The sequence below is a fragment of the Zeus faber genome (genome assembly GCF_960531495.2).
Source record: "Zeus faber genome assembly, chromosome: 2".
Classification (NCBI taxonomy): domain Eukaryota; kingdom Metazoa; phylum Chordata; class Actinopteri; order Zeiformes; family Zeidae; genus Zeus; species Zeus faber.
In genome coordinates this window covers 14979343-15000346 of record NC_137189.1, presented here as the reverse complement: position 1 = coordinate 15000346, position 21004 = coordinate 14979343, and the positions used below count along the sequence as shown (strand labels likewise).

The following is a 21004-nucleotide window of genomic DNA, read 5'->3' as shown; positions in this document are numbered from 1 at the left end:
TATACAAATAGCCTATCCCATATACATAATTCTACTGCCTTCTATTTTGTGCCCCCACTTTGTATTATCTTTTTGAGTCTTATTATTTTTATTATTCAATTCACTAAAAGCATTAAGTTTTAGGAATCTGTTAGCAAGGTAGGAATTAGGTTAGCTATTATGTTCGGTTAGGAACTATTGTGCATAATCTCTCGGTGCGTTGCAAAGACATTTCACTACATTTATGTATGAACATATGGATATGTACTGTATGTGACAAATAAATCTCTCTCTCTATTATGACACTTCATTACACATCTTCTTATCCCCCACTCCAGATATGAAGCTGTCTAGATTTTGTTTATCAAGTACACTATAGCACTTTAATTGTTTTACCTCCTCGGGGAGAAAATCCAGTTATCCCACATACAACACCCCCCGGCTGCTTTAATCACCAGAGTAAACACATTATAGTCACATAATTACAGAGCGACGATTTGTTTTTGCCTTGAACAAATTGTCTAATTGGGTTTTTTTTGTAAATGATCAGGTATTGTTGGTTTACTTGAAGAATTTCTTCATGCAATGTCAACACTGTTGTAGTAGAGAGGGACAGATGGTCAGACAGAGAGGAACAGATAGACAAACCGAGGGACAGACAGACAGGCAGAGCGAAAGAGAGAGGGACAGACAGAGGGGCGGACAGACAGGCAGAGGGACAGACAGGCAGACAGCTAACCTGCAGTGTTGCTGTGTCCAGGTCCTGTCCAGTGCATTGGGACAGCAGTGTCTCAGTGTCCGTCAGCCACTGGTTGAGGTCGTTCATGTCCAAGTTGAAGACCCTCCACTCCCCGGTGGACTGGTCAAAACTCCTAAACACAACACAACAGGTATCCTGCATTAATTTTCATGAATTGTAATCCGTAAGGTTATTGGTGAATTTGATAAACCACCATAGCTAGTTGTGTTCAGTAAACCAATTTAGCCCTTATATAATATATATAACAGTTACACTGATCCCAACATTTTTAATAAACAATTTCCTTTTTTTTTTCCTCCATCTTAGACATGAAAGCCTTGATATTTGTCATGTCCCCCCCCCCCCACCCCCATTTGAAAAGAATAAAAACTTAATGTCCTTATGGTAGTTCCACCTGCCACACGCCACCTGAGTGGCATTTTCAGGGCCCTCAGACACACAGAGACACAGGTTGAGATGTTATTGCCACTGGGCCATGAGAACGAAGGCGGGAATTTTTTCAAAAGCAATCTGCAATCTGCGCAGCAGCAGCAGGAAACTAAAGTAAATTAAATACATCTTTTAATAAAAAGCTTTTGGAGATCCCCCCCCCCCCCCCCCCAACTAAATTTCAGCATTAAAATTTAAAATATTAAAAATAATAAAGCATACAAATTTGAATGAGATTAGAGCAATATCTACAGCCCTACACCATTAAATAGATATTGCCCTCTTGTGAAACCTCGTAACCTCGGAAGGTTCACTGTGATTACAGGTACAAAGTATTTCAGCATTTCGCTCTCATCTTCGAAAACGTACTTCCTGTTATGTTCAAATGCTGTAATTAGCAGATGAACGACTGTTTAAGCCCAAGGAATTGTTTCCTGGCGATCAAGGTCACCAGATTGTTCATGAATGTGTGTGTATTTCTGTGTGAGCTAGAAAGTGGGTGAAGATAAAATAATGCAAGACACAAAATAATACGTGTGCGAGATTGTTTATGCTAGAGGACTTACTTTGATACAATCAAGGTCGCCAGGTTTTGTGTGTGTGTGTGTGTGTGTGTGTGTGTGTTGATTGTGTGTCCAACTTATCTACTAATGTTAACTCCCAATTATTGGAAAGTTGACATTTTAATGTCTCCCCAATTTGGTCAGATCATATCCAAATTCAAATGTTCTGATTTTTTTTGCTCTTTCTGGATTGTAGCCTTGTCGTGGTGGAAGGGCGTGCGAGTTTCAGTGATCCACCAGAGCGATGTCTTCAGGAGCTTCATGCTCCCGTTAGGCTCTCCCAAAGCAAACAGGTCAATGGTGAGAATTCAGATTAACATAATACCAACACTCCTAAGACATGGTGAACATGAAGTTTACCCTGCCCAGCATAGGGTCACCCACTCCTGGAGCCAAGGCTGGGAGAGGTGTTTGCAGGCGAGCACCTGGTGGCCAGGTAGCCCACGTAACCCACCTGGGCCCAGCCTGAAAAACTATGTAGGACCATCGTTTGGGCTCACCACCTGCAAGATGCAGTGTAGGGGTGAGGTGCAATGGCTGACGGGCAAGGGGAACGGGCGGAGCTGTTCCAGACGTTCTGGCTTTTGGTATGTGGAATGTCACCTGTCTGTGGGGGAAAGAGCCTGAACTAGTGTGTGAGGTTGAGCAATACCAAATAGATATAGGCCCAATCCCAATTAATCCCCTGGCCCCTCCGTTTTAGTCACAAGTCCCCCGCTGGCAGCCGCACAGTTGGAGTTTGTCCCAGTGGATGAGAGGGTCACTTCAATGAGACTACAAGTTGCAGAGAGGAAAACTCTGATTGTTGTTTATGTACAGTATATGCAGCTAACTAATTAAGACCGACTAAGACCTGGCAACCTTGGGAAAATATTTTGAGTACCACAATAGTGTAATTGGGAGTCTAGTTGTTATTTGAATTACTGCAGCTTAATTACTCCATCAGTTATTCACACAGTTATTGATACCATTCAGTCACACGTGTTTCACCTCAGACTGGTGTTAAATGCAATTAAAACCAAGGCCATGTTCTTACGAAAATATGATGCCAGCTTTCAGCTTATTGAGACTGTGACCACCTACAAATGTTTAGGCATCACAATTGATGAAAGCCTTTCTTTAAAATTTCATATTGATCATCTTTTAGGGAAATTGAAATTGAGCTTATTTTTGAGGAACAAATCTTGTTTTTCCTTTAATGCTAGGAAAAGACATACTGCTGCCACTCCCTTGCCTCTTCTGGACTTGTTTTGTACGAACGCCTCAGCTCACTTTCCTCATCTGTTGGACGCTGTTTATCACGGATCTCTGAGATTCATAACCAATTGTAAACCCCTCACACACCATTGTACTCTGTATTCTTTAATCAACTAGTCATCATTATTCATGCACAGAACTTTGCACTGGTATAACCTAATTTATAAAACCATCCTTGGACTGCTGCCCACCTACAGTATTTAGCCACTTACATGTCATGTAAAGAGTGCTGCTATAGCCTACACTCCCAGGGCTTCAATCTCTCCATCCCCTCAGCCCATACAGAATTTGGTAAAAAGGGCCTTCTCCTACTCTGTCCCCTCAACCTCAAACACGCTACAGTACAGCAAGAACCAAAGCTGTCCAGCATAATTCCCCGAGGTTATTTAAAACTACTTTCAAGAAATATGGAGAGAGCGTCTGTGGGGGTTTGCTCTTGTACATAGTATTTAAAATTGGATTACCACTTTGGCACTTTTGCACTCGTCACTTTCACGATTTTTGTTCTATTTTGTTTCTGTATTGAATGTTGTGTCTCTAACTTTGTGTTGTATTGCTGCTGTTGTCTTGACCAGGTCTCTGATGAGAATGAGACACCGTGTCTCAATGAGATTACCTGTCTATATGGGTGAAATAAAATTGGTGGTCTGGTCCATATTTAAGTTTTTTTTTTCCAGAGCCGCAACACTTCGAGCATGTTTTACATATACCACATGTCCTCAAATATTAACTGGTACTCAAATAAAAAAATGGTAAACAAGGCTAAATCTGTGTGTTTTTTGTCCTCCTCCAGTGCTGCGCCACGCAGTTCCTGTGTTCTGGTTTTACCGTGTTTTTATTTTAGATCTATTGCTTTTGTTCGTTTTTACTTGTATAATACAAACATTTTAAACTAAGGGACGTTCCGCCTCGGATCAGGACAGTGGATTGCGTAATGGAGGGAGAGGGATCTGTGGTCCACGTGTCCCGGGTTACAGAACAAAAGAAATAATGCAGGTTTATTTAAGATGTATTTTGAGAAGCACAGCACCCAGATGGCAGTTGAGGTAAATAAAATCCCCGGTCACTATTAGAGGAAATATGGGTACCGTCAATAAAGAACATTGCATCATCACAATTTTTTCTTTTTCCATCATTATATAAACGTTCTCTCACTGTTGAGTTTGTGCTTCTTTCACAGTAGAGTTCTTATTGAGTATTCTGCCGATGGTGTTCTAGGACAATGTTTTCCGGTGGTTCTAACACCTTTTGTTCTCGCGTCTTTAAGTGTACTTCCTGCTTTAGAGTCCTTTGAGGGTCCTTGATATAAAAAATGTTAAAAATCACTGCTTTTCAAAATCACTCACTTCATTATTTTAGACAGGGCCCCGAAACAGAAAATCTGTCACGATAATTGGTTGAGATTTTCTCAGTGGATTCTGCACTTAGGCGGACCACCAATATGGCCAAAATCCAACATGGCTTCCAAAACATCACCAATTTCATGTTTATAAATGTATAATATAGTGAGCTTTTTGGTTATTTGGTACCTTACACATGTGTATACAAAACGTTTTTTGTCCGACTGGATTCAATGCTAAATCCAATATGGCTACCAAAATCCAACATATCTATATGAATGCACATAAATGAAGACTTTGTCCCTATGTCCCGTCTATGTTGTGTGTCTAAGTTGTATGTTTTTGTTTTTCACCCACTCCTTGCGGTCGTTGTACAAGCGGTTGAGGCGGTCCCACTCGGCATTGAGCTGGGTAAGGGCATCCCCGATCTGGACGGCTTTGGCGGGGGAGGCGTTTCGGATGGCATTGGGTCGCCGCTGGTGGACCGCCGCCACCCTTTCACCCAAACGCTCAAGACTCTCCTTAACCTTCTGAAACATACATTAGGAGAGAGTAGGAATATGGACCATTTCTTTCCTTAAAATATTGAAAATATATAAAGAGGACACTTATCCCCCACCCTGAGAGTGTCCTCCTGGCTGGAGAAGTTCTCATACAGCCCCCCGCTGAGCTCTGGAGAGTTGAGCAAAAGCTCTGTGTCGGCCATGGCGAGCAACACTTTGTTGACGTCTAGCAGGAGGTCGTAGGGAGACGAGGATGCAGAGACGCCATCTACTGCCGCCATCTGGTGGCCGCATAAGGGTATTACATGGAGAGAAATCAAGAGAAATAAGTGAAAATTAATATTTTAGGATACAGAGCTTACAATGCTTCCCCTTAACTTTGAATGCAAACATGATTGCAGAACAAGAAAGTTATAATTGTGACAGCTCTAGTATGTGTGTAAAAATGGATGGATAAATAACAAATAAGCTTAGTCATGACAGGAAATTAGTTGCCAAAAAACATTTTAACAGGTTATTCTTATATTTTTATTACACACACACACACACACACACACACACAACCTCTACTATTCTGCTCTGTTCCATGAAGGAAAACGAGGAAGAGGAGGAAGACTCCGTCGTCACTTCCATCACCTGTTGGACCCGCGTCACCCTCAGCTCCTAAAAAAACACCAACATAAGGTTTGTCCACTTGTGTGTTTTTCTGTGTGTGTGTGTGTGTGTGTGTGTGTGTGTGTGTGTGTGTGTGTGTGTGCGCGCACGCACGCACGCACGCACACACATACATGCCACCCACCCTGTGCACGGTGGAGCAGTGGCTCTGCAGCCTGAGCAACAGGACCCTCAGCTCCTCCGCTCTTCCTCCGTCCTCCCCCCTCTGCAGGACCTCCTCCCCCCGCCGCAGCAGCTCCTCCACGCCCGTCTTCTCCTCGTCCATCTGGAGAAAAATGACAATAATAATAATAATAATAATAATTTTAAAAAGGTTAAATAGAACCCGATTACAGAGAGAAAGGAGTATGCTGTGAGAGACGGAAGCATTCTGTGATCTCGCGAGAAGACGTGAGTACAGTGTCCAACATGGCGGCACGAATGATACACCAACAATCTGCTCTAAACAAATAACAAAACAAATTTATATATATATATATATATATATATATATATATATATATAGAAACCACTCTTGGTCCACTCTCAGAAAAACCCCAGTTTCCGAGATTAATTTCCTTCACCGCATGGTCGGCGAAATGCAAAAACACAACGCGGATCTAAAAACTTGAGGTAAGTGTCAAAACGGAGATGGAGGCTGTAAAAAAATAAAATAATGAAAGACTATCCTGGATTTCCAATTAAGAAGTGTGCGGGACAACCTCATATTTTCTGGGATCGCAGAGAACAACACAGAGTCCCCAGAAAATAGGGTGAAAGACTTCATACTGCCCTGAAACTCCCCACGGACACCGTCAACCAGATCACCTTCCACCGGGTTCACCGACTGGGACACCGCATCTCACCTTCCTAATCCCTCCCTCCCTCCTTCTCGCATCACTCTCACCCACTCTCTCAATATATATACACTACTCACAAAAAGTTAGGGATATTTGGCTTTTGGGTGAAATTTCAGGATGAACCTAAAATGCACTATAACCTTTACAGGTGAAATTAATTTGACCTTCTCTAAACTTTTGAACGCACATGTCCAACTGTTCAGTGTTTCAGTACTTTATGCACAACTTGCTGTTCTCTAACAAGGAGCTGAACGGCAAAATTCACAACAGGTGTTTGATCCATGAATCGACCAATACATTTCCCGGTTCAATTAGAATTTGTATTGAAACAGTCCTCTTCATCATGCTGTTCACATTTTGACATCATGAGACCAAGACGACACCTAACAATTGATCAACAGTACCTCACCATTGCGAGGCTTCAAACAGGATGTTCTCAGAGGGAAGTGGCCACTGAGCTTAGAGTGTCACAGAGTGTCATCAGCAGCTTGCAACAGAGATACAGAGACTGAAGAGTCACAGAAAGGCATAGAAGTGGACGTCCTTTGGCCATCCAGTCATTGTGCCCCTGCATGAACAACACAGGCCTCATTTCATCTTCATGGACGACAATGCTCCAGCTCTTCGAGGTGGCATCATGAGGGAACGGCTGCTGGAGACTGGGGCACCTCAAATGGAGTGGCCTGCACTTTCTCCAGACCTGAATCCCATAGAAAATCTATGGGATCAGCTGAGTCGCCGTGTAGAGGCTCGTCACTCTGTACCCCAGAACCTCAATGACCTGAGGGCCGCCCTTCAAGGAGAGTGGGGGGCCATGCCTCAGCAGACAATAAGTTGACCTGTGAACAGCATGAGACGTCGTTGTCAAGCTGTAATTGATGCTCAAGGGCACATGACAAGTTAATGAGACATTGACATTTTTTGTTGTGGTAAACCCACCACTGTTGTTGGCTTTTGTTTCAATCAATTGTTTGAGATGAGGAAATCACCATTGCATGCTTCTACTTAAATGCCCTACTTTCATGATATAATATCATTGTAGCGTGAACTTTTTACATTTTCCATAAATTTCACCCAAAGCCAAATATCCCTAACTTTTTGTGAGTAGTGTATATCGCCATCATTCATCAGAATGGTTACAGAGATTAAGTCTACCTCCACCATGGCTCCGCACATGAATACTGCTCTCATTTCAGTTTTGCACAAACCCATTAAGGACCCAACCCTCACCTCCAATTATAGACCCATAAGCCTAATAAGTTGCGATTTACAGATTATTAGTAAAACACTAACCAACAAAATTGAAAAAGTAATTCCATTTATAATTCACCCAGACCGAACAGGCTTTGTCAAGCGCAGACACTCACCCAGCATATGTGCAGTTCATTCAGTCTGATCAGCATACAGTATCTCAAAGGAACAACTTAAATACTGTTATTGCTTCTTCAGATGCCGAAAAAGTGTATGACAGGACGTATCGCATTTCCACCCTCAAAAAATTTGGCTTTGGAGAGTCTCTCATTCAATGGATTCGAATTCTGTACAACTCATCATCTGCTTCGGTCATCACCAATGGTTACACTTCACAGCGTTTCACTCTACAACATTGTACAAAACAAGGATGCCCACTCTCCCTCTTTACTATTCGCCATTTTTATTGAACCCCTCGCGGCAGCCATCTGACAAAACGGTCATATCATTGGCATATAAACATGAAACTCTGTTCACAAAATCAGTCTATATGCAAACGATATTTTGTTGTATTTACGGAACCCTATATCATTCCTACCAGAAGAGTTCAATCTTATATCTAAAATTTCAGCTATCCCGACTATTCAATAAACTGGACTAAAACCACGTTCTTACCGCTCAGTGGGGAAGACTGGAATGCTGTGACCCAGAAACTTCCTTTAACCATCACAAACGGGCAACATTAGATACCATGGAATTGATATCTCTACCAATCTGTCAGATGTGTTTACCCTTAACTTTATTCCATTGCTCAAATCCTTTGAAGAAGACCTCACTCGATGGAAGAACCTACCTATCTCACTAATTGGTAGGATAACAGCAGTGAATATAAATATACTACCATAAATAAACAATATATTTTCAATGACCCAGTCAAACCAACAGTAAATAGGTTTAATACTCAAGACTCAATCAATAAATTCTATTGGAAATTCAAGAAACTGAGAATTAAATTAGCAACACTCCAGAAAAACAAATACTGTGGAGGCCTAGCAGCCCCAAAATTTAGATACTACTATTTAGAACCATCTTCAATTAATAATGAAATGGTTACAACCAGAGCAACAATTGGGCGATAAATGGCGAGACATTTAACAAACAGAATGTCAGGATTTATCAATATCTGCTCTCCCACTCATTACTAAATCAATATGGAAATATAATTGCTTAAAAAATCCCTTTCATCGCAACAACTCTGTCAGCCTGGTGGAGACTCCTCAAACTCAGTGGTCAAACAATTTCCAAACAAATTCACTCAATTCTGGCACAACCCAGATTTTCCGGTAAAATAGAGACCAATAATATTCAGGTCTTGGAAAAGACAAGGAATTACTCATCTGGAACAGATTCTTGAAAACAATTTGCTTATATCCTTCCCAACCTTAACCCAAAAGTATAATATCGGTGGCCAGAGTTTCCTGCAATTCTGCACTACAGCAGTCTCTAAAAGTAGAAAAAAAATTGAGGAACAACATCCTACAACCACCTCCGATGATTGAACATATAGGTAATTAAAAAATATCCCTTCTCCAAAATATACAAACTTTTATTAAAAACAGATGACACTTTATCTTTACCTACCATGGAATGGGAAAGAGACCTCTCTGTTTCCACCGATATCAACCTGTGGAAGCTTATTTGTAACAACACCTTTTCTATGGCCCTCCCTGACATCCAGGTGCCCTGCGCTGAGCACACTCGACTACGTGGATGGATGCTCGGGGCTCGTGGCTGGAAGGGGCGGGCCTCGCACTTGCAAGGGTGGGCGTGGGGGCCCAACAGTTCTTGATGATTAAAGGATGAACAGAGTTGCACTGCAAGTCGATACTTGAACACCACTTGCAGATTAACTCTGTCCATGATGCAATGGCATACAAATACTCCATGTTGTATGCCAAGAATGCTGACAGCACAGGTTAAAAAAAAAAAAAAAAAGAACCGTCTTTTGTGTCTGATTTGAGTCCAGACAAAGTAATTTTTTTGTAATTCCTTTCATTAAATGGGAACAAAAGACTTGTAATAGTTGTTGAGGTATGTTACATTTTTTAAGATAGTTCTAAAGGTTAAAAAATAAAAAAATAAAAACATTGCTCGAAGTGGAGTAGAGCCATAAAAAGTGGCCAAAAAGAAACCAGCTTCGTAGCTGGTACGCTGACCTTGCTGTGGATTGGTCGGATTCTGTGAATGTGTGTGTGTTTGTGTGTGTGCACAGCGTCATAAACTCTGATAACACAGCTCGACATCTAGACGTGACACTCCTTGAGATTTGTAGTCAAGGATGTAATGCTTATCCAAGTTTAACTCTGTAAGCGCTTAATGACTCTCCAAAAGTCACTCTCCCGCATCCAACTAGTTACTACCACAACCCTGGCTTCTCTCCATTGGCTCCCTGTCGGTTTAGAATCAACTTTCAGAATTTACTGATCACTTTTAAAGCTTGGCTGGGTCTGACTTCAGCTACATAAAATGATATGGCGCCCCCATGAGCCAGTACGCAGCCTCAGATCCTCAGGCGGGGCCGTTCTTCCAAAGTCTAGACTTAAAACTAAAGGTGACCGTGTCTTTTCTGTCAGGGGCCCCTCTGCTTTGAAACGACCTGCCTGAGGAGATACGGCCGGCAGAATCCGTGACTTATTTTAAATCACTTCTCAAAACCTATTCTTATAGATGTGCTTTAATGTGATGTTGCCCCCTTTATTTATTTTATTTCAATTTTTTTATTAACTTATTTATTTTAAGTGTTTTCCTTTTGATTTATATTTCTTATTAGGAAATTTTATTTATTTATTATTATTGTCTCTTTATCCGCTTTTTCAATCTAATGAATGAATTTAATTCCTGTTTATCAATGTTCCTTTGCCTTTTCAATTCCTGATCGGAGCACGCTTTTATTTCATCTGTCAAAGCACTTTGTAAACTGTGTTTTTAAAGTTGCTATATAAATAAAGCTATTATTATTATTATTATTATTATTATTATTATTATTATTATTAATAGTAATACTAATAATAAAGAATAGAAGTTTGTTTTTACACAGCAGAGTGCTCCTATTAATGTTAAAATTAAAATTGTAACGTTACAACCATAGAATACAATATCATGATTCCTAGTGAGCAACTGCCGACTCTACAATCATTATATAATGGTATTGTGTGGTAAACAACAATAGCTATCAATAGTTTCAGCAAGTACATTGGTAAACAAAGTTAATTAAGCAAAGTTGATTCGGAACATAATCAATGGATAGGATCCCTTTAACAAAGTACTGAAGTGTTTGTGTGAACCTTGTCGTCATCCAGGACGTGCGCTGGACCCTGCTGCTGCAAAGTCCTCAGTACATGCTGGATCTGAACCTGGAGGTCCTGGAAATCCCCTGGGGTCCAGCCTCCGACTGGAGGTCCAGCAGCCTCTACCTGGGTCTGCTGGCTCTGCAGGGCCTGCTGGGAGACAGCACAACACTTTTGAGCCGAGAAGTAAGCAATCCAGTTGCTCAATCTTCACTCATATAAGATCTACAAGGCCTCGTGTAAAAGTTTGTTCCAACAAGGATCCGCTAAGCGGATCAATGTTACAGACAATACACAATTATTTTTGAAACACTTACATTTCCATCATCTGCAGTTTTGTCACAGACAGATGGTATAAGTTCCTCTTTAATTTAATAGACTTGTGGTGCTCTGTGCAGTCAACAACAGAGCACTTCCCATGCTTAGCTCTTAGCTAAGCTCTTAGCCAACGAACCCACTAGCAGTGTCACTCAAGCCATGGGTGGAGTTACTCAGGAGGGGCTTAGTTATAATTCTAAGGAGACGCAATATGACGTAGACTTGGTAGACAAATCTGAATGGCTTGTTTAATCGTATGTTTTATGAAATTGGCAGCTCATAAAAAACTGACTGGGTAGTCTTATTTCACAGTTTGTGTGTTAGTAGGCCCATCAGAAACCCAAATGTATGTACACAAGCACTGAAAAAGTGGGGGTTTTCATACTAGGTGCTCTTTAAAGAACTTGGCTAGATTTAAAGTGGTACTTCCATTGTACTGTACCTGAGGTGAGTGCAGCAGCATCTCCACTGCACCAGGCTCCAGACTGCTGATCATCTATAAGGGGAAAAGAGACAATGGGTCAAATTTCAGTCATTTATTTAATCATAACCTCTTTATCATGATCTGGTTGTGTTCCTGGATCTACCTTGGCCGTGTTGATGTGCTGGGAGACCTTGTGGAAGTCTCTGTTGAGCTCGTCCAGCTTGGGCTCCACCAGGTCCCTGCATGCCTGCCCCCTGCTGGTCATCAGGATCACTGCTTGCTCCCTAACGCTGTCCACCCGCAGCATAAGCTCCTGCTGCTCCTCCTGCATGCGCTGCTCAAAAACACCACAATGTGTAAAACTGTCTTTGTTATATTTTGAAAAAGGGGGGTTCATAACCAGGACCTTTGGATGTATCCATTTATTTATACCGACCACTCCCATTTACATACTGGTTCCTGGAGCACAAAAACCCATACCCTTACGCCATTCTCAAATACACACACTCTCCCATAACCATAAACACTATTCACCTGTTTCCACACACGTTTCAAATATCAAATAGCTTTCTGCAAAACCTTACACAAAAGAGGTCAAATAAATAAGTCATTGCACCATACACCAATCAGCCACAATATTAAAACCACCTGCCAAATATTGTGTAGGTGCCCCTCCTGCCACCAAAACAGCTCTGACCCATTTAGGCATGGAATCCACAAGACCTCTCAAGGTGTCCTATGGTATCTGGCACCAAGATGCAGCAGATCCTTTAAGTTGTGTCAGTTGCGAGGTAGGGTCTCTATGGATCGGGCTGGTTGTTCCAGCACATCCCACAGATGCTCGATCGGATTGAAATCTTGGGAATTTGGAATCTTTAGCTGCTTTCACACATGCACTGCAACCCTGAAATAATCCGGATATTACCTGGAGGAGCTGTATGTGTGAAAGCAAATGGTCCGAATCATTTGGACCTGACATTACCCTGACTTTACCCAGCCAGCACACTAGTACAAAGTCCACATAATGTCCAATTGAGGGGTATATGTGAACAGAGCAGGTTATTGTCCGAAGCATTCACAGCGAGCGAGTGGGCATGTCGCGTGATGATGACTTCTATCATGCGCCAGCGTAGCTGCTTCCTACTCCTCTCTGCTTTCCTCTATATTCTTCTCCACTCTTTCATTTATATTACGTCCAAATACATGGAGTATCAATGCAAAAAAAGACAAGTCTGTAGCCTCGTCTGCCATCTTGCGTGCGCCCCTCGTCTAAACCAAGTATTTCCAGGTAAGTGTAAATGCATCTCACACAGACAATCTGTTGTGAGCTACATGTGTGAAAGGATAACTACGGACAACATCCGAACCTGATTATCCAGATATTGTCCGGAGTGCATTTGCGAAAGCAGCTTTCAGAACAATTTTTGCAGTGTGGCAGGGCGCATTATCCTGCTGAAAGAGAGCACCGCCATCAGGGAATACCGTTGCCATGAAGAGGTGTACTTGGTCTGCAACAATGTTTAGGTAGGTGGTACGTGTTAAAGTGACATCCACATGAATGCCAGGAAACACGGTTTGCCAGCAGAACATTGCCCAGAGCATCACACTGCCTCGCCGCCATGCGTTCTTCCCATAATGCATCCTGGTGTCATCTCTTCCCCAGGTAAACGTTGCACATGCAGCCAGCCATCCAACATGATTTTATAGAAAACATGATTCATCAGACCAGGCCACCTTCCTCCATGATCCAGTCCTGATGCTCACGTGCCCATTGTAGGGGCTTTCGGCTGTGGACAGGGGTCAGCATGGGCACTCTGGCTGGTCTGCGGCTACACAGCCTAATGCGCAGCAAGCTGCAATGCACTGTGTGTTCTGACACCTTTCTATCATAGCCAGCATTAACCTTTTTGTGCTACAGTTGCTCTTCTGTGGGATTGGACCAGACGGGCTAGCCTTTGCTCCCCACATTAATGAGCCCTGTCTCCAGTTAACCAGTTGTCCTTCCTTGGACAACTTTTGGTAGGTACTCACCACTGCATACTGGGAACACCACACAACACCTGCTGTTTTGGAGATGCTCTGACCTAGTCATCTAGCCAGAACAATTTGGCCCCTGTCAAAGTGGCACAGATCTGTACACTTGCCCATTTTTCCAGCTTTCAAAACATCAACTTCAAGAACTGACTGTTCACTTGCTGCCTAATATATCCCACCCCTTGACAGGTGCCATTGGAACGAGATTATCAATGTTATTCACTTCACCTGTCAGTGGTTTTAATGTTGTGGCTGATCGGTGTATGTACATTCAGAACAAACACATGCTCAATATAATTAACTCATGTCATCACAACCTAAACTCAAGGATCACACCTTTCTACAGGTGCACAAACTAAGCCTCAGAATTGTTAACACACCAATCAGAATGGCAGGGTCAATAAATAGGCTAACACAAGGGGATGACATTAACACTACTATGTCATTTTGTCATATGTATGTCAATGAAACAATATTGTATCAGCATGTATTGTAATATAATACAACAACTATTTAATTAAAAGTATAATAAAAAAATGCTGAATGCATCCCCTCAAGGCGCTGATGCTGAGTAACCTGTACATTTGCTGCATTTTGAAATAAAGCTTTTGGAAATGGGTATTTTACTGTGCATGTTTTGTCAGTGTGACATTTCAAAGGTCAGGTTTTTTTTATCAAAACAGCATATACAGTAGTATTCCCTTGCCCTCTGATGTAAGAGATATTTACTACAGTACGGTTTTGAATTTCTCTCCCAAGGGTGTTACTGAAAACATAATCTCGATAGTCAGTGTTTTGACTTTATGAAGTTCTAAATTATTTCTCTGAAAACCTATTCTAAATATTTTGGGAGCAGTGTTTTGAATTAATCCCTCCAGTGTGTAACAAACAGTCATGAAGCCTGTGTTTTGGACAGCTTGTGTGTATTGTCTGGCGGCAAAGTTTCATTTGGGACCCAGATGTTAGATGTCTGTACCGTTGGGTCTGAGTTTTTAAAATTGTATGTGAAGGTTTGAGAAAATGGTGAGTTGTTCCAGAATTATGTCTAAGCAATTGAGAAAAACTAACTCCACCTAACCCCTTCTTACCTGCACCACCTTCTCCCGGTCAGCAGGGGGCAGCCTCTCAACTTCGTCCAGGTGGATCTGGGTCTGGTAGAGCCAGGTGCTGATGTGGGCCAGGTTTTCGTCGAAGATCTCCACCTCATTCTGGTGGCTCTGAGGGGGACAAATCCCCAAAAAAATCTCACTTTTCTGTTGTTTGCATGCGATTGTCCCTTTTTGCTACAAGGAAATCTATCATTCTTCTAAAAATGATTTGCTGGGGCTAGGAAGAAATCAACTATTAAATATAAAATATGCTGGGACGGGGGAAATAATTACATTTTATCATCACCTTTCAGTGATCATGAAATTAAGATGTAATCATATTGCAATAAACATAATTCAGTTATTAATGATACCATATTTTAGTTCATATGGGATTTTGAATTCATAAACAGTCTCGTGTCGCCCACCCCCCCCAAACTTCAGTTCAACCTATTAACTTTACCACATGTTTAGTAAAATGTTCTCTGGTCCCCGTTCCTAATTCAAACAAGAACCAAATTCCCTTTTATTTACATGATGAGAAGTCCTCACTACAGAGCACAAGTTCAAACTTCAATTTGGTAAAGCACAATTCATACTATAATAAGACTATATATATCTATCTATATCTATGTAGTCCCATTTAAATACGTAGTGAGACATTGTTTTTTTAGCTTAGTCCTAACCAGCACAGCACTGAGCCAGTCTTCGGTCCAGGTCCTGACCCGTCCCCAGGTCTCGTTGAGTCCACAGAGCCTCTGGTCCAGCTGAGCTCCGCTGGCCTCCACCAGGGTCTGCAGCCCTGCGCTGGTCTCCATCAGGGAGGCCAGGTCCGCCTTCCGTCGCTCCGTCTCCTTCAGCAGGCCCTGGGTGGTGGGAGAAATATCAGTTAATAACAACATAGGTGTTAATACAACATGTGTGTTATGAAAAATGTGTTAATAGCAAAATAACAATAATAATATTGAATATTGCTGCAGGCAGCAATACATTTTGAGGCATCTTTCTGTGGCTATTTAGAATTTCACGGTTCTAGGTCTCGGACGTGTTCCTAGTACATGAATGCATCAATTATTCCCAGTCGGGTGGACTTGACTTGAGGTTGTCACGAGTTTCTGTGGATATATTCATTTACTTGATTACTTGCAATTTTCAGGATACTACCATACAATTTGTTCGGAGAATATGAACTCATCATGCACTTGTTGATTTTCTATCTTACCACTTCCGCGAATCCAGCAAAGTAAGGAGAATCAAAACTCTGCATCTAGCACAGGGTTATATCGGAATACAATCTCTTAATTTACAAAAAGACAAAAGAGATCAAATATCAATCGAAGCCCCACCGACATCTATCAGGTACGACGCCTAGTTTGTAATCTCTAACCACTTGGTGTAGCGATTCACGCTACACCAAGCACTGCACACAACGCGAATGAACATTCAGAACCACAACCTGCACATTTATGGCAAATTGGATAATGTCACAAAGCATCTTATTCTAAAACTAATCTCTTTCCATTACCTAATCGAAGGTTTTCCAACATAAACGTGTCAGTGAAGCACAAATGTTCAGCTAATTTTGTTGGTTTTTCACTATTTTCTGTTCCATATCTGGATCGATTTGGACGAAACTTGAACCACGAGATGTCTGTGACGTCCCGGTTCTAACAACACCTCAACCGTGTCCATAGCTCTAGCAGGCATCCTGTTCTGCACACTCTTAACCCCCAAAATTCTGAGAATAAAAAAAAATCGGAACAATTACAAAAGGGGATCCAATTAATTAGTTGATAATATGTTAACACATAACAGTATTATACTTATAACACAATAATACATTAAACACGTTCATAACACTAACACAACGCTATACATTTTGAGCACCGTCATTTTTTATTTAACACTTTTTCCTAGTTAACCCTTTGAACCTTCGGTAGTTCAAAACTTGCATACGCACTTTACTTTCTATGTTTGAACGAAGATGAAAGCATGTGTGTTCAAATTAGGGCTCGTTATTAATATAAAACATGTTTCTGATCCTCAATGCCATAATGTCTTGATAAACCAATAGTTTTATCCATCACAAGAAACTTAATCCATTTTTCTCCTCCACCCAACCTCCTGGATGTTTATTCCATTATGGACTCACGTTGGCCCAGGCCACCTCAGCATCCACGTCGGCTGGCATGTCCCCAGAGCTGTTCTTCTGCTGCAGTGTCTCCTCGTTGCTGCTCAGCCAGGCCTGCAGGGCAGCGCTCTCCTGGTGGAACTTCTGGGAAAGGGACAGAGCCTTCTCCAGATCCTGCTTCCCCTCAGTCACCTGGACAAAACCAGAACCAGAAGCATGATGGCAAACTGACCTATTTTAATTATATATTGGTTAGAATGTTTTATTATTAGGGTGCAAAACCCAACGGTGTAGAACCCTATTGTTTTCTTGCTGCTTTATTCTTCATCTTTGTTGTCTTATGCCGGGTCTCAAATTGCTGTGAACTAGAATGAGTTAGGAACATGAAACCTGGCCCAATAACTGGAAATGATGTGCAAATGCTTCCCAAGTAACATTAGCCCAATCGGCCAGATGATGGCGCTGTAATTAAGGCCCAAAAGCGCAATTTTGTAAAGGCCACGCCCCTCACACCGTGACTTCGATTTACTTGAAAAGTCCAGCTCAATGTGGTATACAAAAAAAAGGCTCTTTTTGCAAATTTGCATTATGTGAAAACCAGTAATGTGAATATACTTTTTTGGATTTTGACTGTATCAATACCAAATTTAGTGTACAGCATTGCGGGACTGAGATACACACATCTATTATAAATGAGCAATATCGGTCCAAAAACCCCAATTTTTTTCTGGATATTGTTAGGTGTATTTTGCTTTTGTTTATTAGATTATTAATTATGTTTATTGCAAAGTGATTTTTTTTTTCTATCCTCTAGTTAATATTTAGGTTTGTCACAGAATTTTCTTGTTTATCATTTATTTTCATGGTTTAATTTTATTGCTTTTTATACATTTTTAAGTTTATATTTATTGTTTCATAAATATGTTAAACCAGACATTCTGACCAACATTCCTATGCGATGACAGCTCTCACAATGTTGCATACAAAGATTATAAATCAAATCTTACAGAGTTCATAAGTAGATAATGATAATGTAGATATTTTTTCTACTTACACACAAAGGAAAACTCTTGCTACTAGCGTTTATAGTTCTTTGGTTTGAATACAAGTTTAGACAGAGCGTGGCCCCACACAAAATCATTGTAAAAGCTTAATCATCGGGCTCTACCAACTCTGAGAGAGTCACTAACTTCCACGATTCTTACTTAATTTGGAAAAATAATGCATCAAACTATTCATCAACTTCTCATCTCACAATTAATTTTTATATCTAAGTGGTACCATTTATTATTTTTTGACCAATCATTCAGTTGACTTGCACATTAATGTGCTCTATAATAAATAAAATATTATCTGTTAATAAAAATAAATGATAATAAAACGTTAATAAATTCATTATTAATAATTAGAACAATACACATCACACACAGACGGGCCAGCTCACATCTGCCAATTTCTCAAGGAATGGTCTAATTTTTTGGTTTATTAATTTTTTTTACATTTTTAGGTTCATTGTGCATTGACATTTTTTCTCTTTTGGCAAATTCTTCGATTTTAAGGTATGTTGCTATTTTCTTTTCTTTATTACTTAGTTATTATTACTGCCTATTTTGGATGAGAGCTGCTTTGACCCCACAATTTTCCCCTGGGGATGAATTAAGTATCCATCTATTTATCTTTCTATCAAATAATACCTATCCATCTAATAATATCTATCCACACAGTAATATCTATCCACCTCGTAATATCCATAATCTTGTTATATCTATCCTATCCATCCATCCATCCATTCATCCAATCTTCTCTAGCTGGTCTTTATATCTTTAGACCTCAAAATCTTTAAAGCTGGTCTACCTGTGCTCCCAGGTCATTGTAGAGCAGTTTAAGGGCCGTCAGCTGCTCATCCATGGCCTTGGGGTTCTCCGTCTGCTGCTTCTGGACGATCTGCCTCCCGGTCTTAATCACCGTCTCCACCTCAAGCTTTACCTCGCTCAGCTGCTTGTACAGATCCTGGACAGGGAAACAAGAGTTACGTATGTAACTACGGTTCTATGAATTCTGGATGACCGCCAGAGGCAGCGCTTCAAACAGGATTTACCCACTTCGCACACGCACAGTCGAGAATTTTACATCAACAAAGTCATCTGTGACCCTCGGTACCCATGTACCGCCCCTATATAATCACATGGGACTCTGGGATCTGTTCCTACGGAATCTTCTTGCCAAGGTTCCGAGTGACAGAACTCATGCGGTCATCCGGAATTCATAGAACCGTCGTTACACAAATAACTCTCGTTCTATTTCATTCTTACTGACCGCCAGAGGCAGTGCTTCAGGCAGTGCTGGATGACTGATACCAACAAGGTCAGAAGGAACCACCGCACCTCACCTAATCTGTTGACGGCCCTGGTAGAACAGCTGCTCCTATGGCACTGGAAGTGGCGATGTTGACCTGGTAGTACCTGGAGAACGTACAGGGGGACGCCCAAGTAGCTGGAGTGCAGATGTCTTTCAATCGCACGCCCTTCAAAGCTGCCCACGTTGTGGCAACACCTTTGTAAGAATGGCCCCCAATGCCAGCAGGAGGAAGACAGGCCTTAGTCTTGTAGGCCTGGGATATGGCATCATCAGTTGTATGTGCACCACTTGCGTGAACACGCACACACGCACTGTGCCGGCAGCCAGTTTACCTACCTGTAATGTAGCCTCGTCGGCTCAGTTCTCCGCTCTGTTGTTGCTTTCCCCCGATGTAAAACGATGTGTAGGATAACTGGAGCGGATCCAATCGCTTGAACTGATACACAGAAGCTAGGGGTACCAAAGCCGGTTCCCTGTAGTGTTGCTCATTTCTGTAACTGTTACTTGCAGTCAAAAGGGATCACTGACAAGACCCCATACTCCACAAGTGTCCAAAGCAGCTTTTCCCCTACGTTGCGAGCCTAAGTGGAAGGAACCTCTCTCTCCTTCGTGGAAGGAGAGGTTTTTTTTTCTTCTTGCTAAGTGAGAAGATATGAAGGAACAGAGCCCAGAGTCCCATATGATTAATTATTGTTATCAATCAAATTCAAACCGACATCGCAATGTAGCGATGGTGCTCCATCCCTGGGCATGTGCTGCTGGCAGAGCCCGGAACACTCTTCTTCTAGAAAACTGCATCTGTTTGTTCTTGTTTTTTATTAACCTTTTAATTGAATCAACATAAGTTTGCCTGCAACTGCACTTCCGTGCACACGGAGGACAAAGCTAGTTCACTTGCGCGCACAAAGAGGATGTATGTGGACGTATGCAAAGAAACATTTTTCATAAAAAATATTACATTTCTGCTAAAACACTGCATATCTTTTTCAAATTTTAATTTTAAGATTCTAACAATTACAAGGCTTGAAGTTAAATCAATCAGTCAATATTCTACTGTGATTGAAAGTTTTTATTTTTTAAATTAAATAGTTAAAGATGTTATTCATCGTTATTTATCTCAATTCATGCATCAATTCATCTAATTTCATCATAACACATAGGCCTGGCCTACAGGAGAGAGCAGTATACATGTTGAGAGTATCCAATGTTGTGTTGGTCATACTATAGAAATATGTATTGCTTGTGTTTTGTGAATAATACTGGAGATAAGGAATTAAAAAAAAAAAAAACATACTGAATAGCAATATAGATCTAAAAAGTCGTAATTATTTTTCCAAATCTTTCAGCCCTAGCACATGGGCACTGGGGGTCACACGTTACGTTGTTGATATAAAATTCTCAACTGCGCGTGTGCGAGGTGGATAAATCTGGTGTGAAGCACTGCATTTGGCATATAAAAGTGTAAAATATGGAACTGTAACAATATGATCTCATGGATTTCTACTTTAAACAAGATAAATTTACCATGCATCCACTGAGATGGGCCTGGATCTTCTCGGGCTCCATGTCCCGGATGTCCAGGATGTGCAGCTCGGCCTTAGCTCCGTCCAGAACCCTCTTGCAGTCCAGCATACGCTGCTCGAAGTTGGCCGGCTTCTGGAAGAGCTGGTACTTGGTGGAGATCTCCCTCAGCTTCCTCTGCGGAAAGGTGGAGCAAAATGGATGTATCACAACTTTAAGACATTTTCACTACAAGCTTGAATTAGGT

General features: G+C 41.3%; 1 protein-coding gene across 6 annotated transcripts in view; it reads right to left on the bottom strand.

Moving 5' to 3' along the window:
* The window catches only part of utrn (utrophin), a gene marked incomplete at its 3' end in the record, with an annotated part of 307813 nt that overhangs the window by 207784 nt on the left and 79025 nt on the right, over positions 1-21004 (bottom strand). For 5 of the 6 annotated variants that reach the window (XM_080024447.1, XM_080024442.1, XM_080024445.1 and 2 more), the window contains 13 exons: positions 20761-20934; positions 18733-18888; positions 16900-17070; positions 15434-15613; positions 14748-14876; positions 11789-11959; positions 11644-11697; positions 10881-11036; positions 5631-5771; positions 5396-5494; positions 4948-5112; positions 4686-4858; positions 719-851 (listed from right to left, as the gene is read on the bottom strand). In XM_080024447.1, coding sequence (XP_079880573.1) covers positions 719-851; positions 4686-4858; positions 4948-5112; positions 5396-5494; positions 5631-5771; positions 10881-11036; positions 11644-11697; positions 11789-11959; positions 14748-14876; positions 15434-15613; positions 16900-17070; positions 18733-18888; positions 20761-20934 — 1902 coding nt within the window. The remainder of the gene's footprint in view (positions 1-718; positions 852-4685; positions 4859-4947; positions 5113-5395; positions 5495-5630; positions 5772-10880; positions 11037-11643; positions 11698-11788; positions 11960-14747; positions 14877-15433; positions 15614-16899; positions 17071-18732; positions 18889-20760; positions 20935-21004) is intronic. The other variant, XM_080024444.1, reaches the window with a different exon arrangement.